This window comes from Tiliqua scincoides, chromosome 1, assembly GCF_035046505.1.
Source record: "Tiliqua scincoides isolate rTilSci1 chromosome 1, rTilSci1.hap2, whole genome shotgun sequence".
NCBI lineage: Eukaryota > Metazoa > Chordata > Lepidosauria > Squamata > Scincidae > Tiliqua > Tiliqua scincoides.
This window is the reverse complement of record NC_089821.1, coordinates 217,323,857-217,351,257: the sequence shown is the minus strand read 5'-3', so window position 1 is coordinate 217,351,257 and position 27,401 is coordinate 217,323,857. Positions and strand designations below refer to the sequence as shown.

The 27,401-nt window shown below is 45.4% G+C and overlaps 1 protein-coding gene and 2 pseudogenes across 1 annotated transcript; all 3 read right to left on the bottom strand.

The window, feature by feature from the left end:
- Positions 1 to 781: 781 nt before the first annotated feature.
- Positions 782 to 26,564, bottom strand: OPRM1 (opioid receptor mu 1). Its single transcript, XM_066611305.1, has 4 exons — positions 26,350 to 26,564; positions 10,527 to 10,879; positions 6,850 to 7,370; positions 782 to 820 (listed from the first exon to the last, which is right to left on the bottom strand). Exons 1-4 carry the CDS (start codon positions 26,562 to 26,564, stop codon positions 782 to 784), a joined length of 1,128 nt encoding a protein of 375 aa, XP_066467402.1.
- On the bottom strand, positions 2,314 to 2,434 carry LOC136638161 (5S ribosomal RNA; annotated as a pseudogene).
- LOC136637583 (5S ribosomal RNA) lies at positions 20,250 to 20,367 on the bottom strand (annotated as a pseudogene).
- Positions 26,565 to 27,401: the final 837 nt, after the last annotated feature.

The window sequence follows — 27,401 nt, the reverse complement described above, 5'->3', positions numbered from 1 at the left end:
CACATGCCATCCACCTGCTACCCCCAAAGGAACATTCCATTGTGATGGAGTTCAAATATTTGCAAATGGGTAGAGAAGGAGACTGTCAGTGTTCTGAGTCAGCACACAATGCAGATAGAGAGTCCCACCCTCTTTATGAATATTTTTCTTTGGGTGCAATTTTGTTCCTAGAGAAATTGAGGACTTCTGACATGAGCAGTTCAATCTCAACTAAGAGAAATTTCTTTTTTTTAATCTCAGAGGTAGCTTAGATCTGACTTCTTGCTGCGGGTAGCTTGACATTGTTTTGAACTGAGAATATTTGTATTAAAAAGCAAAACCCTTGCACAACAACATACCAACAGAATAATTTAAAACACCCTAGATACCAATGTACTAGATATCCTTCTGCTTTCTTTCAGGAAATGTCTGCATTGAATAGCTTGATTGTTTTGGCTTTAATCTGATTTTGTTCTACTGTCATTTAGATCCAGTTTTGGGATGGGCTACTTAATCCAAGAACATCTGTGACAAGCTGTACATTCTTGGTGGCTGTATTATAGTATACTGGAGAAAGGATGGAAAGTCCTTCTCTAGTCTCACTCCTTTGTGAAATCACTGGATTCCAAAGTGGGCCATGGAGATTTGCCAGAGAGGCAAATCATTTGAATGGACCTTGAAAGCAGGACTTGCCTTAGGGGTGACAGTGGTGGGTGGGAGTAAGAGAGGGCCCATTTCCACAGCACATAATGCCACCATGCCAAGGCACGGACCTGTGGCGGCTACACCGCAGGGAGCCCTGTCACGGCAGTGTCGTGGGTTCAGCTTCCAGAAGCTCCAACTGAAAGGAAAGAAATACAGTGAAAAATGAGCTAATTTCTCCACCCAGACGCCTGCAAACGGTGCTTGGTGAATTGATACAGCATTTTCAACTTCTGTCTCAGTGAAAAAAGCTGAATGAGGCCGTTCTGAAAAGGCATAAATACCTCTTTTGTATTGACCTCACAAAGGCCAGTTCCAACCTACACCTGGATGCTTCATTCCCACAGACAGTGCAATGTGAACAATGTCTGACCTGAACTATTTGTGCTTAAAGCAAGTGAGTCCATGCGTTCCAGTGGGTTGAGAGCCCTAAGGCTAAGACTCCAGGAGCTCAGTGGGTAGCTCACTTCTAGCTCACTTCGCCTGTGTAAAATGGAAATCATTGCCTGCCTCAAGACCCCTTTATGATGTTGACCGTGATAAAGATCGTACAGCAGTTTGCACTGTTAAATTATCGCATGAATGATAAATAGCAGCAGCAGAAGTAGTAGTAAATGGTTGAACTGGTTCCACTCCCACATCCACATTGCCAGGATTATGTGAGCATCCTTTGACATCCTTGTATATAGCAAGAATACCGTGAGAGGGTGATAGCAGCACTGATACACCACTGCATGAAGAATCTATGTGAGTAGTGTGAAACCGATCTACGAATGTGTCAATTATAGGTAAAAAAAATCACAGTATTTTAAAGATTCGATCTGCAGTGGTTGGTTGGAACTGACCCCTTGTTTCAGAAAGAAGGGCGGCAGCTCCATGATTAAAGGAGGATGTCAATGCACGCACATAAACACATAGACTTTTTAGATTTCTTATAGTGGAACTTTGGAGGTTATGAACCCCTTGAAACAGAACTGCTGTATAAAATAAAAATTTCGTGTTTCAAGGCGGCAGCTACCTTTTAAGTGTTTTTTCACTAGCACTATGCTTTTCCCACCCAACTTCACTCAACATCCCTTTTTTCTTTTCAACAATCCCAGATCGGTTTTCCATAAGAGGCTGACCATCTTTGTCTCATCTTTTCAGGCCACATGGATAGTTCCTCCTATCCTAAGACATCTTAGGGAAAAGAAGCACTGAACTTTGAAGTAGTTGCAGGCATGTCTTCTGTGATTGAAGCCAGCAACAGTCCTGGCCCCAGTACCAACTGGGGCCAGGACTGCAAATTGCCATCCCCCTGCCATTGGCCGAGCTGCAGGTGCCCCCCACTGGTTGCAGAAGTGCCTCTGGCTGCCTCTTGCCTGGAGGCCTTCTGAGAGTCTGAGGGGCTGTGTGTGGTCTCTCAGACCCTCCAAAGGCCATACGAGATGTTCTGAGGGCCTAAAAACATCGCTAGAAACCAGAAGTGCAATTTTTATGCTCATAGAAGGCTTTCTAAGGCTATAAAAACCTCGCTTCCAGTTTCTACAAGATGTTGGGAGTGACATTTTTAAGCCCTGAGAAGGCCTTACAAGTTCTTCTGAAGGTTGGTTGGTTGGCTGGCAACCTTCAGTCTGGAAAGACTATGGTATAAACCTACAGCACCAGGTATTCCCAGGCGGTCTCCCATCCAAGTACTAACCAGGCCTGACCCTGCTTAGCTTCCGAGATCAGACGAGATCAGGCATGTGCAGGGTAACAGTTTGGGGAAGGTATGCAACCGGTGAGGGGTGGTATGGCTGGGGCACCTCACCTCCCAGACTGCTGCCCAGAGTCACTTGACCCTCCTGGACTCCACTACATATGCCACTGATTGAAGCCATGAGAAAGGTAACTTTGGTTGATTGCTCAGTTTCTCTTGGTTTCATAACCATATCACCAAGGCTCTATTGTACCTCAGACCTTCACAAGGTTCTCAGCAAAGAATAGCAGCAACAGTCATTAAACTCTCTCCCCCTCTCCCCCCCCCCAATGGAATTCATGGGACAGATTTTCACCTTGTGAACCAGTATACCTCCACTGAGTTGTATAAAACTTCACTGGTCTACACCAACTGAGGTTTGGGTCCTATACATTCAAAACATAGCATATAAAATAGAAAAATATTAACAACACACACATTAGGAGTACATCACATTGCAAGCATAGATTACAGATTGTTCCTCTGCTTTAAGGGAGTCCTATGTTGATTGCACTGTTGGAGAAGTCAGTTTTTCTTTCTTTTGCGGGTGAAGTCCAGGCATAGGTTTGTATGTTGATGGTGTTCTGGAATATCACATACAGTACTCTGTTGGGCTGCAGCCTGGTGCACCATTTGGGCATTTAAATACAACTGTATTTCAAGCAATGTAGTTTCAGCAGCCTTTCAGTGCACATAAGGCAACCTTCCTCTTCCACTACGCACACTATGTGCAAACTCGTGCATTTTTGGGAGTTCATCTTCAAGGTTAAATTGTTTCAACAAAGAAGCACATCCAATATTAATATTGGGTGGTTCCTCCTTTTCTCATCTCCTAGAAAACTACTGAACACTTCCAATTTCTATTTATTTTAAAATTGGTCATGTTGATAAGAGATGCAAGATGAATGATATGATCCCAAAACATCCTTCTCCCATATTTTGGTGGCTGCTCATTTTGGTAGGAATATGGGAATAAAACTTTGAATACCAAACAATGACAATTTGGGTCTCTTTTATATTTTTTACTGACACTGTGCCCCCAATTGAGTGAAAACCTCACACATATAAATGTGTTTTTTTTCCTCCTAATTTCCTAGTTATTCCTGTTGTCCTATCTCTCTTTTTGTACGCCATCCTGCAGCCATTCCTTGTTTGGGAGTACTGTAATTCAGCCATTTTCAACCACTGTGCCGTGGCACACCGATGTGCCGTGAATGGTCCCCAGGTGTGCCACAGGAATTTGGGAGAGGGTCATTTATCAATAGAACCATTGGGGGGTGTGAGCCCCCATTGATAGCACAGTGTGCCTTGTCAATTGTCAAAAAGCCGATGGTGTGCCTTGACCACTTTAGCGCTTTGCCAGTGTGCAGAGAGATGAAAAAGGTTGAAAATCACTGCTGTAATTTAATAAGTGTAATTGTTTTTGCCTTTGTGGTTTTACTACTTTTAAAATTGTATGTTTTCTCTTTGTCTACAATCCGAGTTCTTGCTTTTAGAACAAAAGAAAATTTGTTTAATAGAGTACATGAGGGAAGAAAAGGCTGAAATCTTGAAGGAATGTTCAAACCCTAAGCCCCTCCAAATCAATGTCCTTTCATGTGAATTTGGAAAATGCCATGATGATGTAAGATTTGAACTACGTCACAGCCCAATCCTCTGCATGTCTACTCAGAAGTAAGTCCCATTACAGCCAATGGGGCTTACTCCCAGGAAAGTGTGGCTAGGATTGGGCTGTCACTCTGTGGTAATATCTGTGGGTGATGCCTTGACTCAAGTATCAAACAGACTATTTGGCTCTGCACTTTATCATGCTTTTAACACGACTAATTTTGAAACTCTCCAAAAGCACTGTGGTCTCCAAAAGCACTGGGATGGAGCCAAATGACACATCTCCACATGGAGTTCTGCCTCTTGGCTGGCATTATATGCACCACCCCATCCATATTTTAATACAAAAATGATCAGTTTCAGTGAAATTTTCCTCTAACTCAGAAACCTTTAAATCTAAAGAAATAGTGCATCTTATTCTCATATCAATAAACAGCATAGATCCTTTGTAAAATCCCTTTAACAATCCTAGGATGAAAAAGAGTACTAGCTTAAAAAACAAAACAAAACAGTTTCGTCTTCTTGGTTTTTCTAATGAAGAAAATTACCATTTATTTTTTCTTCACATATTAAAGAGATAATCTCTCAATCAATTTTTCCCTTTCTGTGTAAGGGTTAGGGCCCAATCCTATCTAATTTCCTGGTACTGAGGCAGCCATGCCAACGGGACATGAGCTGAATCTTGTGGTGCAGGAGCAATCATGGAGGCATCTTTAAGATAAGGGAATATTTCTTCCCTTACCTTGGGGCTACATTGTGGCTGAATCAGAGCTGGAAAGTTGGTTAGGATTGGGTCCTTAGAAACTTAAGGACAAAAGTTGATGTGAAGGATCTGCTCTTTTTAGCTCTCTGTACATATCCACAGCATGTTGTCCTTCTTTAATGAAATCCTCTCTGTTTCTCAGAAAATAACTATCAGGAGCACTCATGAGTAGCATCATTCATAAGTGTGCCCAGACATCTAATTTAATTTAGGTCTCCACTTTCCCATTTGATTCAGGGAGCTTTTTGTCTTCAGCAATTAAAATCACCAAGGCAGAAAGATTTAGATAATCAATTTGAAATGTTCCTACTTTTAAAAGAAAAATAATGTACTAGAGAGAGAGTATCCTGGCTTACAAAACATTGGAATGGATGTATAGTACGTGTGGAAACTAGTAGCCCCATTATGTTGCTCTGTTTGATGTCACCTTTTGACTAATTGACATAGTAATTAGGGTTGGTAGGTTGTATGGTGGACCCTGGGTCAGTTTGTTCCATTGGGTAGGGACTTGAGCCTGAAGCACAGGACAACTCTGAATGCTAAAGTTTACCTTAGGAGATCCTAAGTCATCAATTTCTGTGAGAGTTCCTTCAAGCCAGGGCAAGCACAAGACTTTCTGACACCTTTGGCAGCATGCCAAATGCTGCCCCCTTACCTGATAAGTACCAGCCTCTGGTCTGCCCACTTTCTAATGTCCTAGCTCTGTACTCTTCTCCCCTCCACACTTCCTCTTCCTCTTTGTCCCCAGAGATGGATGCCCCCCACCTACCAATTTGCTGCCTGAGGTGACCATCTCAGTTGGCCTCATGGAGGGCTGACCCTACTTCCAAGTCACAGATAAAGTAGGAGGGATTTAGCAATCTTCAGATGTCTCATGATACAAGTATCAATTCCAGAGAAATACATGCCAAATTGCTCCTGGATTCTTGACCTATAGAAAGTTGGTCATGATTAACAGCACAATCCTAGGCATATCTACACAGAGGTGAGCCCCACCGAGTTCAGTGGAGCTTACTCCCAAGAAAATGTAAATAGGGCTTCACTCTCAGTCTTACTGAAATTAATAGAACTTCAGTTAGACTGCAATCCTATATACCAGGGGTGTCCAAACTTTTTGGCAAGAGGGCCACATCATCTTTCTGACACTGTGTTGGGGGCCTGGAAAAAAAAGAATTAATTTACATTTAAAATTTGAATAAATTTACATAAATGCCTATATTAGAGATGGAACTTATATGAATGAACAAAGGTCTCAGGATAGCTCAAGACCTATAGAAGACCTTGTGCAAAGCAAGGCTGGTCTTTGCTGCCACTGCAGCTTCACAGATGTGAAACAGCAAGAGGTGGAGGAAGCCCTTGGTCCACAGCAAGCGCAAGAGGTCAAACAGTTGGCCTTCGTACTGAGAGTAGTCGCATCCGGCCAGTGCAGGCCCCAGCAAGGGCCAGAGGCTCATTGGAGATTGGGGGGGGGGCAGAGATTGGAGGGCCAGAGGCTCATTGGAGCTTTGACATTCAGATCTGAAGCCCCAAACCTGCTCACAAAATAGGTTCAGAGAAGAGATTCAGGTATCTCCATCTGTTGCTCCCTGCTGCCTGTCCATACACAATGCTCCCTTATCAGCTTCTACTCCCTGCTGCCATAATTCCTCCACCACCATATTTATGCTCCCACCAAGTAAGCACAACAAATCTCTGTTGTGGCCCTCAATACTTTCTGAGCTGGAGGAGAAAGAGGGATAATTATCTTTAAGCAAAAAAAGGAAGCGAATTCCATTGAGGGGTAAAGGAGAAACAAATGAATGGGACAGATGATTTATATACATACAAGGTCTGGTCATGCAAGATGCATATGGGATCTCCAAGGTATCCTAGAATCTGATCAGAATGGAAGGTATCTAGAAAACTAGTAGGTTTGGTTTCTCTATGTACACATAACAACCCCCCCCCCCAGCTAAGGAAGATACAATTCCAAATCTGACAGAAGCTATACATCAGTGATGACCGTAATTTCAGAATTCATGTCATCTCCAAGAGGAATTCCTGAATCCAAACATGACATCTCCACTGCTAGTCATACCTGCTGGTTAGTTCTATCCACTGTGTTGGCAGTGGAGGCATGCTCATGAGTGTTTTGTCGGACTCGGGTGGAATTCTGTTGCTCAATGGTTGAAGCTGTTGGAATGCAGAATTCTCTGAAACACCTTTTGAAGTTCTCATCTAGAAATGCATAAAGGACGGGATTCAGGCAACTGTTTGTGTACCCTAAAGCGATACAGAAATGCCAGGAGACCGTCTGGAAAGTCGTTTCTGGAACATGGATCAAGGCTTTAATGATCACATAAATATGGATAGGAGTCCAACAGACAATGAAGACGGCCACCACCACAAGGACCATCCTGGTGATTCTTCTGAGGTTCCTGTCCTTCTCCTTGGAGCCAGAGAGCATTCGGACACTCTTCAGGCGCAAAATCATGAGTCCATAGCACACCGTGATGATTAGAACTGGCATGATGAAGGCAAAGATGAAAACACAGATTTTCAGCAGGTTCTCCCAGTACCAAGCTGGGTGAGAGAATTTAAGGGTGCAATCAATTGAGCCTGTGACAAGGGGGGGGGGGAGGAAGAAGATATGACTTTTAGTGAAAGATTAGTTTCCCACTAACTTCTTTTCCTCCCTCCTCCTCACAGGTTCAGATCCATAACTCTACTATAATTGCATGCAAGCCTGTTAAATGACTTTCTGAAACTAAGCACAGGTGGAACCTTTGTATGCGTGGGGGTTTTGTTCCCCAAACTTCCACGATTGGAAAAATCTGTGTTGGGCCAAATCAACCAGAAACACGTGATTTTACACAAATTGCATGGTTACGCAAATTGCATACAGTTAAGCAAATAGCGCTACAGCCTGACACTTGGAGATGGAAGAAATCTAAGGCAGGGGTTCTCAATCACTTCCCCCCTCACCACGTTCTGCTCCCGTACTCAGCCCTTGCCTGTTGCCAGCTGTCCTGCTTGTTTTGCAGGTGGGATGCTGAGCTTTTAAGAGTCCAGTCCTATGCATTCTACTTAGATGTAAGTCCCACTGTAGTCAATGGGGCTTACTCCCAGGAAAACATGGAGAGGATTGTAATCTGAGAGCTCAGTCCTATGCCTTCCTACTCAGAAGGAAGCCCCATTCTAATCAATAGGGCTTACTCCCAAGAAAGTGTGGGGAGGAGTGCAGCCTTAGAGCCCAGTCCTATGTCTGCCTACTCAGAAGTAAGTCCCATTCTAGTCAATGGGGCTTACTCCCAGGAAAGAGTGGGGAGAATTGCAGCCTCAGATCTTAAGCTTCTGCGTGTCTACTCAGAAGTAAGTCCCATTCTAGTCAATGGGGCTTACTCCCAGGAAAGTGTGGATAGGGTTGTAGCCTAAATCTCATGCTTGGGATTGCTGGGAAGACTTGCTTGCTGGGCTCTTTTGCTTGTGTAGGCTGGAGCACAGAGAGCCTGCAGCATCTCAGCCTGAAGGAGGGGGGAATATAGCAGAGGGTTCCTGGTTTTCCTTCTCATTTTCGACTTTGAGAAAGGCAAACCAAACAAGCTGGAGGAAAATGCTCCATGGGTTTTTTAAAGCAACCCCCCCTCTGTTACTACCTAACAGTGTGCGCATGTGGGTGGGTGTGTGTGAGAGAGAGAGAGTGAGAGTGCAGCACTCCTCTTTACTACACCCATTCTGCCTACAGAGGTTTTTACCTTGGCTTCTCCTCTCCCCACAAGATTCTCATGGATTCTTGTGGAGTCTTCTGCACTTGCCTCTTTGATGGCTCAGGGGCTCCAAGGTGTTTTACTCCAAGGTGCACAATCTTCCAGAGCCTCTTCCATGGCTCCAGAGCTACTTCTGTGCCTGTGCAAGGCACAGCTTTTTTGCAATGTTTTGGGCTGCCTTCAAATGGAGCAAGACACCTGTGCTGGGTAAAGGAGGCAAAGGTGTGTGCAACTTTGAATTCCCCCCCTTCAAATTGAGACAAATCTGCAGATAAAAAAAAAATCAGTGTATAAAAAGGTTGCACCTGTATACTTGCTGATGGTTTTGTTTTTGTTTTGTTATTGCAGCAACACCAACCCAACAGAAAAGCTCTCACTTTGGTGAAATGTCACTAATGTAATAACTTGTGGGAGAAATGTGTATTATTTATGCAACATGAAAGCAGGACTGCAATTTAAGTAGGGTGTGAGTTTACCAGGGAGATGTAACTCAAGTAATCTTATGTAATTAGCACAGGGATCTGGCCATTTAACATATAAGCCCCGCCCCATCCATAGGAAATGAAATAAGGATTGTATTTCTTTAGGAGAGTCTCACCTGATGGCTTCCTGCTGAAGGAAATAAATGCAGCTCGATCTCACAATTTCATGTAAATTGTGGATGAATCCCTTAATTGGTCACAATCAATTCAGCATATCTGAATGCAATGGGTGACATGCTTTGTTCAAAGGAACAAAACTGTACTTTAAAAATTTTTTTAATGCTGGTAAAAAATGAGATCAGCACTGTAACTTTTCTTTTTTAATACTAGTTGATCTAGGGGAGCCAACTGATTTTGAGAAACTTCATTAGCTGTAGAAAGTGTGCTAGAAAGGAACAGAGGAAACTGCTGGCTAAAATGTATGTGTGTTGAGCGGAATTGGATATAACACTTTGAATGTAGGCAACGTTTGTACAAATGAGCTTCCTCTAGCTAATTAACAGTAATTTTGGAAAAAAGTATAACTTTAAATTTTGAGTTAGTTGCAGTGCATGCCTATGCATCTGTCTACTCAGATGCAAATTCCATTGAGTTCAGTGGGACTCACTCCCAGGTAAGTGTGTATAGGATTGTAGCTTTGGATAGTGTAGGGGAAGACATTCATAGCTTTCTCCATTCATCTTCTCTGCCAGTTGACATGAGAAAAAGAAAATTTGAACTGCTGTGTGATTTAATGAACAGACGCTTAATAAGCAGATGCTACCGTTCATTGCTTGAAGGGGGCCCCATCTTTAATACTTTGTTTTCATTTCCTATTGTGAAAACCAATAAATAAAACCAATGTGCCCTCACTGGTACCTCAAAAATAAATCAGCATGTCCTAAACTGGTTCCCAGTTTTAGCTGATTAATGTATTGATGAAAGCTAATTCAAACTTAATGTATTAACATATTGATGAAAACTAATTCAAGCTAATGCAAGCAACTTATTCAATCAATTAAAGCTTACAATCTCTCTCTCTCTCTCTCACCCCCCCCCCCCCACACAAATAATGTTCTTACCTTTTTGGGTAACCTAGACATAATCATTTCCAGGGAGCACCTACAAATGTTCCCATTCAGACTTTTCTAACAACCAGGGTGACTTGAGTTATGTGTGCAACAAATGTCAGCCTTCTTACTAGTATGGGGGCATAGCCTTTTCAGATTGCATTTTGGGTTCTCCACTTTGAGAGAGACTTTTATCAATGATCCATTTTCAGATTTTTCTAAACATCAGGGTGCCTTGGATTATATTGTACTGAATGATGGGGCTCAAAATCATTGGGAGGTACAGTATCAGCAAAGATTGATACCTAAGGCTGAAATCCTATGGAACCTGGATGAAAGTCCAATTGAACTCAGTGGAGGCTACTGCTTGGCAGGCATGCATAGCACTGCTCTGACAATGAATGAGGCCCAAGCATCTGCCCTTCTCTCTGCTGAGGGAAGTGAATGAGTATTTGAAGATGAAAGGTGCCTACTCACCACTATTTTCTTTTGTGGTTGCCATCACCATAACCGGGATGCCAATGGCCGAAGAAACAATCCAGTTGCAGACATTGACAATTTTGGCATTTCTGGGGGTACGGAAATCAAGCGCTTTGACCGGGTGGCAAACGGCTATATAGCGATCCACACTCATGGTGCAGAGGGTGAAAATACTTGTGAACATGTTGTAGTAGTCAATGGATATCACAATCTTACAAATGGAGGTTCCAAAGGGCCACGTTCCCAAGAGGTAATTCACACTCTGGAACGGCAGCGTACTGGTCGCCAAGGCGTCTGCCAAAGCAAGGTTGAAAATATAGATGTTGGTGGCCGTCTTCATTTTGGTGTATCTAGGAAAGTTAACAAAGCAGAGGCATGAAAACATATACCAAGATCAAATGGAAAGAAAGACAAGATTGGTGAGTTCAAGGTAAGAAACCTCTGGGGCTGAAGAATGTTATCATATTTTTGTGCCTTGTTCTAACGGGTGTGGTTTAGACTTATGAGATGCACCAAGGCAGGCTGACAAAGAGGCGAGAGAAACTCTGAGAGCATTTAAGGGAGCCTCCCTTTATTTCCTTTGTCTCCATTTCCTGATGGCAAAGTATAAAGAGTGGGCAGGCATTGCTTCAGATATTGAAAAGTTATCTGCTCCACGTATGTGTATAATTTCACTTCAAATGCTTCCTGTTTTGACAGTATCCATCCCATTTCCTTCAAAGGCTTCCCTTAAATGCACCAAAGAATCTATTTAAAAAAAGTCTGTTGTCTTCATCTCTATGACAGCTCTCTCCTTCCCAATCAGAGAATATAATACAAGGGGCTGAGACAACCTTCCCTACTTCCACCAGGGTTGTGCTCTTAGCCCCCTTTGCAGAGTCACCCGAGAAAATGCCCCAGCATATTGTGCAAGGACCTAAGGGCCAAATGGAAGCATTTTTCCTCTTTGCACGCTGTCAGGGAACAATAAATAAATGCCTAACACAAGGTATCCTAGAAGCAGTGGTGTAACCCTGTCATGTGATGCCCCCCACCCAATTCAACCTGGAAGTAATCGTGATGACGTGATGAATGCATGCAGCAGAGCTGCAAGCAGTGCGAGGTGTGTGATTGTGCTTATACTGGCTGCGGCAGCCACAACTAGTCTGGGCACAATCATGTTTCCCACAGCTATGCCAACCGCTTTCTTGGAGGCTTTCTTAGAGATGGGCAGCATTGCTGCAAGCAAGCACACTGAGACTGGCTGCTGTAGCCTCAGCAAGCAAGTGGCAGAGGGGGGCAGAGTGCTGGCCAGATTCCTGTGACCTCCCCGCACCTACTCAACTGACCTGAAGCCAAATAAAAACAAAGAGCAGGTGCATAGCCTCATAGTCCTCCTGGATCCAAAGTAGTCCTTGGATGGCCAGGTGGCAGCTTTGACCGGGAGAGGGCCTTTGCCCAGCTTTGGTTGGTGCAACAGTTCTTGAGTCAGTTGAATCGGACTACAGTGTTCCATGCCCTAGTGACATCTCCTTTAAGACTATTGTAGTGCTGCCCTTGAAGATGGTTCAGAAGATGCAGTTAGTACAGAATGCAGTGGCCCAGATGATCACCAGGGCTTGGCAGGCTGAGTCTGCCATGAGACTGCTCCAGCAGCTACACTGGCTGCCCATTCAGTTCTGAGCCTGATTCAAGGTCTTGGTGGTGACCTTTAAAGCTCTATATGTCATGGGACTAGGATATATAAGAACATAAGAACAGCCCTGCTGGATCAGGCCATAGGCCCATCTAGTCCAGCTTCCTGTATCTCACAGTGGCCCACCAAATGCCCCAGGGGGCACACCAGATAACAAGAGACCTCATCCTGGTGCCCTCCCTTGCATCTGGCATTCTGACATAGCCCATTTCTAAAATCAGGAGGTTGCGCATACACATCATGGCTTGTAACCCGTAATGGATTTTTCCTCCAGAAACTTGTCCAATCTCCTTTTAAAGGCATCCAGGCCAGATGCCGTCACCACATCCTGCAGCAAGGAGTTCCACAGACTGGCTTTAGAGCAGCTAGTCATGGAGCCCACCAGAGGACAGGTGACTCCGGATTTAATATTGTGCGGTACTCAGGACCTGGTTAGAGGTGACAATGTTACGGAGCCATTGGGGAACAGTGATCATGCTGTGATCCATTTCAACATGCATGTCGGGGGAAGAATACCGGGCAAATCTCTCACAAAAACCCTTGACTTCCAATGAGCGGACTTCCCTGAAATGAGGAGGCTGGTTAGAAGGAGGTTGAAAGGGAAGGTAAAAAGAGTCCAGTCTCTCCAGAGTGCATGGAGAATAAATGGAAGTCTTGCCCTAATGAAGAGAATAAAAAGGAACATAAAACTGTGGCAAAAGAAATGTAAGAAGGTGATACGGGAGGCCAAATGAGACTATGAGGAACGCATGGCCAGCAACATTAGGGGGAATAATAAAAGCTTCTTCAAATATGTTAGAAGCAGGAAACCCGCCAGAGAAGCAGTTGGCCCTCTGGATGGTGAGGGAGGGAAAGGGGAGATAAAAGGAGACTTAGAGATGGCAGAGAAATTAAATGAGTTCTTTGCATCTGTCTTCACGGCAGAAGACCTCTGGTAAATACCACTGCCCGAATGGCCCCTCCTGACCAAGGAATTAAGTCAGAGGTTTAAAGAGAAGATGTTTCAGACCTCATTGATAAATTGAAGATCAATAAGTCACCGGGCCCTGATGGCATCCACTCAAGAGTTATTAAGGAATTAAAGAATGAAGTTGCTGATCTCTTGACTAAAATATGCAACTTGTTCCTCAAAACGGCCATGCTGCCAGAGGATTGGAGGATAGCACATGTCATACCAATCTTTAAAAAGGGAAAGAGGGGGAAACTATAGGCCAGTCAACCAAACATCTATACTGGGTAAGATAGTGGAATGCTTCATCAAAGATAGAATCTCAAAACACATAGACGAACAGGCCTTGCTGAGGGAGAGTCACCATGGCTTCTGTAAGGGTACATCTTGCCTCACGAACCTTATAGAATTCTTTGAAAAGGTCAACAGGCATGTGGATGCGGGAGAACCCATGGACAATATATATCTGGACTTTCAGAAGGTGTTTGACACGGTCCCTCATCAAAGGCTACTGAAAAAACTCCACAGTCAGGGAATTAGAGGGCAGGTCCTCTCTTGGACTGAGACCTGGTTGAAGACCAGGAAACAGACAGTGGGTGTCAATGGACAATTTTCACAATGGAGAGAAGTGAAAAGTGGTGTGCCCCAAGGATCTGTCCTGGGACCGGTGCTTTTCAACCTCTTCATAAATGAAGAGCTCCAGAAGGATCTCTCCAAACTGGCAGAATGGGCAGCAAAATGGCAGATGCGTTTCAATGTAAGTAAGTGTAAGGTCATGTACATTGGGGCAAAAAATCAAAACTTCACATATAGGCTAATGGGTTCTGAGCTGTCTGTGACAGATCAGGAGAGCGATCTTGAGGTGGTGGTGGACAAGTCGATGAAAGTGTTGACCCAATGTGCGGCGGCAGTAAAGAAGGCCAATTCTATGCTTGGGATCATTAGAAAAGGTATTGAGAACAAAACGGCTAATATTATAATGCCTTTGTACAAATCTATGGTAAGGCCACACCTGGAGTATTGTGCCCATTTCTGGTCGCCGCATCTCAAAAAGGATATAGTGGGAATGGAAAAGGTGCAAAAGAGGGCAACAAAGATGATTGCTGGACTGGGGCACCTTCCTTATGAGGAAAGGCTACGGCGTTTGGGCCTCTTCAGCCTAGAAAAGAGACGCCTGAGGGGGGGACATGATTGAGACATACAAAATTATGCATGGGAAGGATAAAGTGGATAGAGAGATGCTCTTTACATTCTCACATAACACCAGAACGAGGGGACATCCACTAAAATTGAGTGTTGGGAGAGTTAGAACAGACAAAAGAAAATATTTCATTAGTCAGCGTGTGGTTGGTCTGTGGAACCCCTTGCCACAGGATGTGGTGACGGCGTCTGGCCTGGACGCCTTTAAAAGGGGATTGGACAAGTTTCTGGAGGAAAAATCCATTACGGGTTACAAGCCATGATGTGTATGTGCAACCTCCTGATTTTAGAAATGGGCTATGTCAGAATGCCAGATGCAAGGGAGCACACCAGGTTGAGGTCTCTTGTTATCTGGTGTGCTCCCTGGGGCATTTGGTGGGCCGCTGTGAGATACAGGAAGCTGGACTAGATGGGCCTATGGCCTGATCTAGTGGGGCTGTTCTTATGTTCTTAGGATCATCCGATAGACCCCTGAGTAGGATACCACTAGAGCAGGGGTGCTCACACTTTTTTGGCTCGAGAGCTACTTTGAAACCCAGCAAGGCCTGGAGATCTACCAGGGGGGAAGGAAGCGTCTGACAGACACCCCCTTTAATGTATGGAGCCCCTGCTGGAGTCTAGTCAGTTTCGTCAGTTTTGTTGCTGCATGCCTGAAGAGCAGCTAAAGTGTCAGTTTCAGTGTCAGTTTAGCTAAATATGTCAGTTTCGTCTAGTCACTAGACGAAACTGACATATTAACAGTTTGGAGAGACAGGGCTCCGCGATCTACTCATTTTGCCTTGCGATCTACTGGTAGATCGCGATCCACCTATTGAGCACCCCTGCACTAGAGCCAAGGGGACGGCAGCATGGTGCAGATCCTTTTCTGTTGTGGCACCACATCTGTGGAAAACAACTCCCAGAAGATTCGACAACAGCCCCTTCTTTATATGCTTTCCAGTGGGGTTTAGAAACACAACTATTTCGCTTGACTTTTGAGAAGGGAGGATGCTCCTAGGGACCCCTATTAACTGGCACGTGTAGGTTTTCTCAAATGTAGTCACCGAAGAAGCACTGAACAACATTGAGTGCCTGCCTGTGCTGGAGGAGCTTGATAGTGAACCAACCCTAGAAGAACTTCACGTGGCCCTGGACTCCCTTGCCTTTGGCAAGGCACCTGGAAAAGACAGCATCCCTGCTGAAGTCCTAAAATGCTGCAAAGAGATCATCGTCACTGAGCTGCATGAAATCCTCTGTCTCTGCTGGAGAGAAGGTGGAGTACCTCAAGACATGAGGGATGCAAACATCATCACGCTGTACAAGAACAAAGGTGACAGGGGTGACTGCAACAACTACCGCGGCATCTCTCTCCTTAGCGTTGTAGGAAAGCTGTTTGCCCGAGTTGTACTAAAGAGGCTCCAGGTACTTGCAGAGAGCGTCTATCCAGAATCGCAGTGTGGATTCCGAGCCAACAGGTCCACCACTGATATGGTATTCTCCCTTAGACAACTGCAGGAGAAATGCAGGGAACAACGACAGCCACTCTTTATAGCCTTCATAGATCTCACAAAGGCTTTCGACCTGGTCAGCAGAGACGGCCTCTTCAAGATTCTCCCCAAGATTGGATGTCCACCCAGGCTCCTCAGCATCATCAGATCTTTCCACAAGGACATGAAGGGCACTGTTGTCTTCGATGGCTCCACATCAGACCCTTTTGACATCCGAAGCGGAGTGAAGCAGGGCTGTGTTCTTGCACCAACCTTGTTTGGGATTTTCTTTGCTGTCCTGCTGAAGCAGGCCTTTGGAACTGCAACAGAAGGCATCTATCTCCGGACCAGATCAGACGGAAAGCTCTTCAACCTCTCCAGACTGAGAGCAAAATCCAAAGTCCAGCTGAAATGTCTGCATGACTTCCTCTTTGCCGACGATGCAGCTGTCACTACCCACTCTGCCAAAGATCTCCAGCAGCTCATGGATCGTTTTAGCAAGGCCTGCCAAGATTTTGGACTGACAATCAGCCTGAAGAAAACACAGGTCATGGTTCAGGATGTGGACTCACCTCCCTGCATTACAATCTCTGCGCATGAACTGGAGGTTGTCCATGACTTTGTGTACCTTGGCTCAACGATCTCCGACACTCATTCTCTCGATACCGAGCTAAACAAGCGCATCGGTAAAGCAGCTACCACGTTTTCCAGACTCACAAAGAGAGTCTGGTCCAACAAGAAGCTGACGGAACATACCAAGATCCAGGTCTACAGAGCTTGCGTCCTGAGTACACTTCTGTACTGCAGCGAGTCATGGACTCTTCGCTCACAACAGGAGAGGAAACTGAGCGCTTTCCACATGCGCTGCCTCCGACGCATCCTCGGCATCACCTGGCAGGACAAAGTTCCAAACAACACAGTCCTGGAACGTGCTGGAATCCCTAGCATGTATTCACTGCTGAAACAGAGACGCCTGCGTTGGCTTGGTCATGTCGTGAGAATGGATGATGGCCGGATCCCAAAGGATCTCCTCTATGGAGAACTCGTGCAAGGAAAGCGCCCTACAGGTAGACCACAGCTGCGATACAAGGACATCTGCAAGAGGGATCTGAAGGCCTTAGGGATGGACCTCAACAAGTGGGAAACCCTGGCCTCTGAGCGGCCTGCTTGGAGGCAGGCTGTGCAGCATGGCCTTTCCCAGTTTGAAGAGACACTTTGCCAACAGTCTGAGGCTAAGAGGCAAAGAAGGAAGGCCCATAGCCAGGGAGACAGACCAGAGACAGACTGCACTTGCTCCCGGTGTGGAAGGGATTGTCACTCCCGGATTGGCCTTTTCAGCCACACTAGACGCTGTGCCAGAACCACCTTTCAGAGCGCGATACCATAGTCTTTCGAGACTGAAGGTTGCCAATACAAGTAGGTTTTCTCCAACATAATCCATAAATCATTTAACCTGCTCCTGTATCATTTTAAATTATTATCTTATTGTATTTTTATGGTTTTAATTATTGTTTCGTTATGCACTGCTTTGAGCTTTGGAAAAAGCAGTACATAAATCTTTTAAATAAATAAATAACCTTGGTTGAAAAGATTAGATGCCACCCTGTCCTCCATTCATAAATAGGACAGGCCTAAGCAAAACAAATGTGATTCCCATAACATCTAGTTTGGCCCTTGGAGGTGTCAAGTTAAATAAACCAAATCTTCTCCACAAATTAAAAGAACAAGATGGTCAGCATAGGGCTCACTGAAGGTTTTTACCAGGCTAAGGGATTTTCTGTCTGCTGTGACTTTGTTTTGTTTTGTTTTTAATCCTAACAGCTCCTTCATATCCAAAGATGAAGCAGTATATTGCTTAGAACCTTCTGGTTTGAGTCCAAGTTGAGCTGGCTTCTGGCTTCAGTATTTTCTCTTTTGTTGCCCGCACATTGCAATTGTTTCTGGGATATGAATTATTAATATAGTGCTTGTGTTTTATTTTCAAATGGTATTTCTATTATGTCAATGTCCAGGAACCCACAAAGGTTGACTGTTCTAGGTAGCCAACCACTATATCTAGTAGCCACCTAGACTTAGCCTTCATACTTTCTCCTCCACAGAGGCAAAGTAAATGTGTCCCTTTTGTACCTACTGCTCCATGAGGTGTGTGTATGGATGGGGAGCAACCTTTCTCCTAACCCAGTGGTTCTCACACATTTAGCACTGGGACCCACTATTTAGAATGAATAAAAATCATTCAAAAATGAATAAAAATCCGGTCATGACATCACCGGAAGTGACATCATCAGGCAGGAAAAGTTTTAGCAATCCTAGGCTGCAATTCTACCCACACTTACCCAGGAGTAAGCCCCATTGACGATCATTGTTAAAAGAAAATAGAGTAGCTTGTTAAATGCACAGGTCTGTAACATTTCCCCAAATGCAGTCACATACCATGGTAGCATCAAGTCTAATATATTAAAAATAAAACATTGAAATGAATGGGGACCCAGCTGAAATTGGCTCACAGCCCACCTAGTGGGTCCCGACCCAGAGTTTGAGAAACACTGTCCTAACCCATGATATTGAGGAACCTAGCACAAGTTGTAGCCTGGCATCATTTTGAAAGAGGCACTTTCTATCTCCCTGTTCTTACGATGGCTTTCAAAAGCATGTGACTCCGGTGATAGAGTATATTAAAGCCTCTTCCTTTTTGTCATCCAAACTAAAATTCTGGCAACCATAATTTCTAAGCAAAACAGGCCAGGCTCTTAGCTCACACATTCCACATGTCATAATTATTCCACCTAATCGCCAAACATATTCCAGTTCAAATTAATGAACTGAATGCATCATAATCCTCAGCAAAACGTAAAAGAAGGACATGCCAATGTGTCTTAGAGGGGGAAAAAAACACCTCTTTTGTGCGATACTGCACCAGTGCCATCCACTTGAAAACGCTACCCAAGGCAGCCACCATAGTATCTCCTGCTGAGTTCTAATAATGTATATTGGAGCAAGTCCACTTGCTCCAATAAAGCCTTTGGCAATGGTATTGAATCTTTTCTGTATTGCAGACCATGTTGCATTTTGTCCCTTTTTTTGTGACAAAATTGTCTCATTTTGTTGTGAGAAAGTATAGTGGTTATCTCTATTTAAGACAGATGATTTCTTTTCTGCAATGACAATGTTTACAGCACTTGACTGTAACCAAGTTAGAATAGGAAAGATAAGAAATGGGAGTTATATTCAATACAATATATGTAATAGCGACAGGATTTTTGTACAATGAGATTTCCTCTATCATTTCTTCATAATATGGCTTCATGGTTTTATTACACATTTATGACACAAGCCAGAGCTAAATATTAAAAAAAATCCATGCAGGACATTTTATTTGTTTGTATTTATTGTCATGCTGGAAGTACAACTTGAGACACTGGATAAAATATCCATTGTTTGTCTTCAGAATAAACTCCATAAGACAATTCAATAAAACATTCTCCCTATTGCCTTTTATTTGTCTTTCCTTCTCCAGATAGCTGTTAAGCAAAATTTCATTAAAAAATGAAATTAAACAACAGGAATGTTCATGGACAAAGGCAATAGCTAGTAGGCAACAATGTGAAGGTTTTGAACTGTCAAGAGGCAGGTTACCAGGCAGAACTCCATTAGTGGTACCCACGGGTTGGAAGCCAGGACTGATGAGGTCTGTCTAGAGCTCAGATTATGGGGCAAAAAGCAGGAGGCCACAATGATATTCACAATCATGGAAAGCATCAGAGGTCAGCCAGGCCAGGAACATAACAAGAAGGATGAGAGGCCCAGTATATGAGCAGTTTCCCCACAGCCTCTCAGAAACTGCTTCCACTCCTATGCACAGTTTAACTCTTGTGTTGCCCCCAATTTTAACTTTCTAAACAAGTAATTGGCAGCCCAATCCTATGTGTGTCTACTGAGAAGTAGACTCACTGAGTTCAACAGAGACTACTCCCAGGTAAGCCATCCTATATCTCCTTACCTGGGAGTAAGCTCACTGAACAGAGTGGGACTTATTTCCAGGTAAACAAGCATAGGATTGTGCTGTAAGGGAGTCATTGCAAAAACTAATGGGCCAGCTCCTTTCCCGGCCCCACTGTAATTTGGGCTCTGGGTCCATCATATGTTTAGGGTAGCAATTTTCAACCAGTGTGCTGTGACGCATTGGTGAGCTGCAAAAAGTCCACAGGAGTGCCACAGGAGTTTGGAGCACATTGTTGAAAACCACTCTTCCAGGTTCTGTGACTCTGTTTCTAGGGCAGCTGTCCACTAACTGTAGAAACAAATGGTCTGTCCCTATTCCCCTGCCTGCAGCGGTCTTGAATTAGTGGTTACATCTATCAGATGGGGTGAGATTCACTCTATCCAAGCAGATTGGTTGGCAACCTTCAGTCTCGAAAGACTATGGTATAAGCCTACAGCACCTGGTATTCCCAGGCGGTCTCCCATCCAAATACTAACCAGGCCTGACCCTGCTTAGCTTCCAAGATCAGACAAGATCAGGCATGTGCAGGGTAACAGATCATTGGCGACTTGCTTAGCTGTTGGAATCTGCTCAGCTCCTTAATATGCAAGTAGTGGCAATAATAAAGAAGATAATTAATTGCATTTGTTGCTCAGGTCCATCCCGTTTTTTGAAGACACAAGAACTCACCACATTTAGCCACAGTTCTGTAACCTTTAAGACTGAACTACTGCAATGCCCTTTACAACTTAGAAGCTACTGTGGATGCAACCTGCTCCAACATGCCCTCTGTTCTGCCTGCCAGAGAACTTTCAGGCCTAGTTCAAGGAGTTGGTGCTGATCTTCAAACCCCTTCATGGCCTAGGACTGACATACTTTGCAGACTGCCTCTCAGTGTCTGAGCCCCCACACTGGTTACAATCAGCTGCCCAGGCTTTGTTCCACATAATTGTAAAGCATCAGTGGCAAAGACCAGGTCCTTAGCCACAATTGCTTCAGGGTTTCAGAACGCCCTCCCCGCACACTCAGAAGTGTCTCTTCCCATACAACCATTTGTAGTTCAGTGTTGGTTTGCATATGATGAGCCACTGCAGCTGCTTAGCCTTTCAAGAGAGGCACAGTTTGGGGAAAGGGGGGACAAGCTGTCCACTCGAGTGCATTCTCCCAGACTCCTTTTCCAAACCGTTTCCTCTGAAAGGCCAGGCAGCTGCACTGGTGCACCCATCCTAGCTATCCATGGAGGGGCCAGTGGAGCCGGGCCATGCGAGTCAGTGGTACGCGGTCACCTTGGCCATGAGACCAAGTGTGTACGGCTGCCATCTTTGGTGGCAATGGCAGTACTTGCAAAAGCAGTACCTTGCTTTTGCAAGCAGTACCTTGCTTTTGCAAGGAAAAAGGGAGTGCTTGGAAAAGTGGTACTTGCAAAAAAGAGAAAAAGAAATTGAAAAGCCCTGATCTCAGTGGACCAGTGATGTGTCTCACATCACAATCCTATCAATGACGAGTGCTGGCACAGCAGCCACTGTACCAGTGCTTGGTGTCATAAAAGCACCATAACATGCTTTTCTGCACAGAAAGAATAAATGGCTCCAGTGGGAAGGCCTGTGCCATTCTTGCCACCCAGGGCATTTGTTCCGACCGCCCTTCCCAGGCACACCAGTGCTTCTATGTCATGGCAGCAGCACAGGATCAGTTTCTCTTTGGCTCCATCCCTCCTGGTTCCATTCATGTTTAAAGGACTAGCCCTACCAGCCCAGTCCGCCACTCTAACTTCTCCCTCTCATGTTTTGGTTTCAGTTTTCAGCTTCTGCCCTTACCAAAAGTTGGAGTTGGGGGGTTGGAATGGGAGAGAGAAGAAGCCAGGTGGGTTGCTGGCACTGGAGAGCCCCTGCCATGTGAAGAGGAGGCAGTGAAGGTTTAGTGAGGTGATGGTTGAATGTGAAGTGCCAAACCAACCACCTGAGGCAGCCATTTTACCACATCTCACTGGTGGCCCAGCATTGGATACAGAGCGGTATGGGGGTAATTGAGGGCTAAATATATTATGAAAAAGGGCCCCAGCCAAACTAGGATTCTTACTAGTTACCCAAGAATAACTTTCTCAACGCAGAAATGCTTCACAGCTAATTATACAAAAATGCCGCATTGTTTCAGGGAATGCAATGGAAATTTAGTACTAGAATCTAGGGGGCATTTTAAGCAGTGAAATAGGAAAGAATCAAGAAATTCCCTTCCACTCAAGGAAGAAATCTTTTGCTCAAGACTGCAGCTTCCAGAGGCTGCTTTTCATATACTAAAAAAAAAAAAATCAGAGAAAAGTTCCATGTGATTAAATTCTCAACCCTATCCTCCTCCACCTGCGCTGATTGTGTTCTGCAACACAGTGTGGTTTGTGGAGCTGCAAAACGTGATATGCCAGTGTGCACAGCTGAGCTGCTGCTGCAAATTGCAAGTAGTGCTGGCCACGTGGCAGCAGCTCATCTGGTTCCCCCCCTCCCAGCACTCATACGTTGGTCAGTAAGTGAGCAGTGAGTGGGGGGGGGGGAATAACGGATTGGAGTGGGACAGGATTGGGGCAGGGAACTGGGCCACTAGGAGGTGTGTTGGGGTGGGCAGCGTTGATTATTGGTAGCAAATGTGCCACCAATATCACTTGCCAACTTTGCCATGCCCTTTTGGGTCCACTGGGACTTGCGCCAGCCAAAGAGATGGAGCAGAACCAAGCAGACCCATAGGGCAAAAGGGGGCTTACTTGGAGGTATGGGAATGAAAGCACTCTTACTTCAAGGAGGGTTCCTGCTTGCCCTTCACCCACCATAGGATCAGTGCCACCTCCATGGCGTGGCTGCATCAGTACAAATGGTGGGGGGTAGAATTGGGACACAAGTGCCGCATGTAACTTGAGCTTCAGGGAACATCCTAGCTAGCCAGAATGGATTGGAACGCAGGTACTTCACACCAAAATCCATAATTTAATCCACTGCATCACAGCAAACAATTGTTGGCAATTTCTGCATCTGCCACCAATGAAGTGAACTGATTTAATCAATACTTATGTGCAACGACTGCTAGCACAAAGTGGTCTTTCTTCCCAGCTCATGAACATGCCTTTTGTTGTCTGCTTCCTTTTTGTATTTTGCATGTTTTTTTCATTAGAAGTGGTTTCTGGTACAGGACTGTCAAAATTACACTGAAATGGAAACAGTGCAGGTCGACTACAATTAACCAGCCGGTTTCTATTGAGTACTATGGCTTGCCGAGGATGCAGAGCGTGCCCACAGGCAAAGCAATTGGATTTCTTGCCAGACCTGCTAATTGTCCCCTATTGTGTATGCCTGACTCAATCAGCAGTTAAAGCTGCCTTCTGTGCATACCCTGGAAAACACACATTATTAAATTAGAAGTGTAAAAGAGTGGAAGCTCACTCTTTCTTTCTTAATACTCTCTTAGAGAACTGAAGTTCATCTTCACTTGCTTTGGGGTAAGACGCCAATAACACAGCACCCTCTGATGGCACGATGGATTCCATGTGAGGGGGGGCAGGCATGGATTTAAAACTAAATGGAGTTTCTTTGTTCTCAGGCTTTAGATCTGAAAATGAATTTTATGCTGGAAAAGAGTGCAGTCGATTATATCTCACATTGATTGCAGTTTATCTCTGAAAAGCTCAGGGTAGCCTACAAGGTTTCTTCCCATTTTATCTTCACCACAACCCTGTGTGGTGGCTGAGAGACTGTGACTAATCCAAGCTTTCCCAATGAGTCCCATGGCAGAATGGATATTTAAACCTTGCCGACACAGTAACCACTATTATGAAGGTGAGTGAAACTCATTCTTTGGTGATGGGGAGCAAGGGGCTCATTGATGAGCCTGGAACTACTAGTCCTCTAGCATGGGGTGAAGGAAGTGGGGACCTGATCAATGCTTGTATGCTCACTGGAACTGCCATGCAAGCCATCCCATGTGCCCTGAAGGAAGAGCAGGATATAAGTAAAACCAATCCAATCCTCAAAGAACTACAGCCATATCGTCTCACAATCGCTAAATAACCATTTTCAAAGGTGAGTCTCCATTGCATGTCTCTGTGCAACCTGAGATCACCTTGCTCAAGGTTTCATTAGCAACTGAGGCTGTAGGAGGCTTCCTCCCGGCTGCAGAGGCTTGAGAACCACATGCAGGACTCCCAACCATGCCCTCTGAGCATCTCTTCCACCCTTGCAGTTTTGTCCCCCCCCCCCCCAATTTTTTCTCTTCTGGCTGAGCACAAATTTCTCATAACGTTAAAGCTCACATTGTGAATCATGGTTGGTTCTGACAAAAAGAGATTGTCAGTATTTCTAAATGAACAATAATAATATAACTGGATCAGTCAAAATAATAAAAGATGATCCCATATGCAGGCCAACATGCTGGGAGTTTGCAGCATTATACAAATGACAGCATATAATTTCAGATAGGACCGAATGTTTATATTACTTGAAAATGCAGATTTTGCTTCTTTGGTCTCCTATTATCATAGACTGAAAAAAAGTTAAAGAAAGAGATGTGAAAATGTTGGTTTTTCTGCTCAGGTGCCCTATACCTCCCTGAAGCAGCAATTTCCACCTGTTGTTATTCAATCATTTCAATAGATGGTGCTGTGCCCTCATAGAGAGTGATTGTAATCTCATTTCTCCAAAATGTTAGTCCTATGTTAGGAGCAAATTTGATTGTGTTTCTACCTGGCATTCATTAAGTAAATTTAATTTAACAAGAGTAACAACAACAAAAACCCATGCCATATATGAAATGAATTATTAAATCATTATTAAAAAAAACAAAAAAAACACCAAATAACAAATCTCCCATACAGAGAGGCAGAGTTCTTCTTGAAGTAACTTCTTTCCTACATTGAGTATAGATTCAGAAGAGGAATTTACTTGCAGGGGACATGCATTCCTTTTGCTTTAATGGACTTGATTTTTGTTTCCCTTCTGAAAGAAACAAGATCTTGGGATAAGTGGGGAAGAAGCAGGAAGAAGGAAACAATGTGACCAACCATCACCCCCAGTTGAGCTAACAGGAAGAAGATCTGACCACAACTTGTTTGATAGATCTCATCTGTTAGGAAGGTAGAAGGATACCTCAAGGTGTGAGACCTCAATCTTGAGTGTCCCAGTCACTTACGCTGGGACTTTTGGAAAAGAGGGCATTACTCTGGATGTGGTTTGTTCTTCTATCTCTCCTCAGGCATGAAAAATATGTCTCAGAGCTGCTTCCTAACAAATACACATGTCACTCTTGATGTGGTCAAAGGATTCATCACTCAAGAAGAACCCTCTCTTTATAGAAGACATTTTGTTCCACAGATTGCTGCACCCCAATCAACTTGACCCATGAATTGGGCCGTCGACTGTAGTGCTTTCTTTCTTTCTTTCTTTCTTTCTTTCTTTCTTTCTTTCTTTCTTTCTTTCTTTCTTTCTTTCTGGTGTTTTATTTTTTACAAAATTCTCAGGCTTCTTTTCAACAACCCCAAAAATTCACCCAGCATTTTACCTAACAAGAGGAAAAAAAAAGGGGGTCCCTTGTCTCACATGGGCTCAGAATCTGAAAAGAAACACAAGGGACACATTCCCATGGGGGGGTGCTGTGCTGGGGCAATGGCTCTCTTCCCTGCTTCACAAAAGCAACCACTGCTTAACAGGTGCCATAGAGGCATTGGTGCTCACCCCTGTCCTATGGTGTGTGTGTATATATATATATATATACACAGTAAGTAATCATACATGTTTCTCCCTCTCTTTGCCTATTTCTCCAATATGGTTCCCTTTCCTTGTTGGAAAGAGGTGCCCTGAAGGGCTGAGTCAACTTCTGCATTTGAGGTGGGAAGGGTAACACGTTGTGCCACACCTTGGAGAGGAATGGGCTCCATTTACTATTCTTAGTGTCCAATCCTATGCAGGTCTATCAGAAGGCTGTTATAGTCATTGAGGTTTACTCCCAGGTAAGTGTGGATAGGATTGCAGCCTTAGGACACAAGTCTATGCATGCCTACTCAGAAGGCAAAACCCATTGCATTCAATTGGACCTACTCCCTGAAAAGTGTGCATAGGATTACAGCCTTAGTCCCCAACAAATGAGTCCAGTGCCCTCTGATAATGGGTGGAACAGTGTTTGTGCAGAAGAGAGTGCTTGAAAAGAATCGGTGGTTTGGAAGAAGCTTCTCCTGCAGAAGGTCATCTCCCAATCACCTCCCCCCCCCCCCCAATTTCTGTCAGGAGAAGGCCTGGCACCTCTAATCTGTGCCTTTCTCCCTGAGCAAATGGGCAGCGCCTACAAGGTAGCCCCTGCTCATGGCAAGAGCGCACTGAAATTGACCCAGGCACAATTGACTTCCAGCCCCTCCGTTCAGGCGACTCCTAGCCCACTGAGAGCACAATCCTATGCATGTCTACTCAGAAGTAACTCCACTATGTTCAGTGGGACTTACTCCTAGGAAAGTGTGCACAGGATTGCAGCCTGAGGTCCCCGGCAACGCCCCCCCCTCCGTGCCCCCTTCCTCTCCTTACCTGATGATGACATACATGACCAAGAAGTTGCCGAACAGCCCCACCACGCACACCACCGAGTAGAGGGCCATGATGACGATGGCGGTGACCATGGAGGGGCTGACCCCGGGGCTGGAGCACAGGCCGCCGCCCCGGGCGCCCAGGGTGCCATTGGGGCCGCCGCACGCCAGCAGGGTGCCATTGGCGTCGCTCTCGTTCCAGCTGTCCCCAGCCATGCTCCGCGATGGGGCTCTCCCCGAGCCAGAGGCTGGAGCAGCAGGCGCCGGAGGGGCGGCGGGCTCTGGAGCGGGCAGCCAGGGAGCTGTCCGCGGTGCTGACTCGGGCAGCCAGGGAGCTGTCCGCGGTGCTAGCGCGGGACGCGACGTCCCCTAGAAGGCGAGAGGCGCAGCAGGCAGGCAGGCGCGGGCCGCTCCAGTCCCATCCAGTTCGCCCTGCCTTGGTTTGCCCACCGACAGGAGGAGGGCGGGACCCCCGCGGCCAGCTAGGAGCGGCACCAGGCGGCGGGGATGCTGATGGAGCCCTCACGACGCCGCGGAGACGGGGAGCTTTGTGCCGGTCGTTCCCACCGCATCCCCCACCAGGCGCTCAGGGAGACCGGGGGAGGGAGGGCAGGCAGAGAAGGATCTGTGGCAAAGCCAGACGGAGCCTCGCTTCCCCCTTCATCCAGCTGTCCCGGCGGCACTCACACACACACGTGCAGCGTTCACACAGCTGGCTCCGCCACGCACACGTGTGCGAGCTGGAGGGCTAAGGATGGAGGGAGGAGCCTTGGGGGGGTGATCGAGCCAGGGGAGGAGCCGGAGAGGGCTCCTATTCACACCTCCCCCCAATCTGCACAGTGTCGGTGGAGCTACCGATCAGCTGGGTCTGGGGAGAGCAGTATTTGCGTTTCCTAGTCTCCCCCACCTTGCCACCAAGAGAAGCCAGCAGCGGGCTGGTCTACTGCTACCAAGTGACATGATGATGATGATGATGATGATGATGATGATGATGATGATTGGTTGCTTGTGCAAGTTGAGCACAGAAAAACATCAGAAAGTGGTCAGAAGGAG

Bases quoted from the DNA above. Each gene is read 5' to 3' on its own strand.
- OPRM1 (XM_066611305.1), bottom strand. From the start codon at position 26,564: ATGGCTGGGGACAGCTGGAACGAGAGCGACGCCAATGGCACCCTGCTG. The intron at 10,880-26,349 runs GTAAGGAGAGGA...TAACTTTCCTAG, and splicing joins GTCATGTATGTCATCATCAG to ATACACCAAAATGAAGACGG. The intron at 7,371-10,526 runs GTGAGTAGGCAC...CCCTTGTCACAG, and splicing joins AACCACAAAAGAAAATAGTG to GCTCAATTGATTGCACCCTT.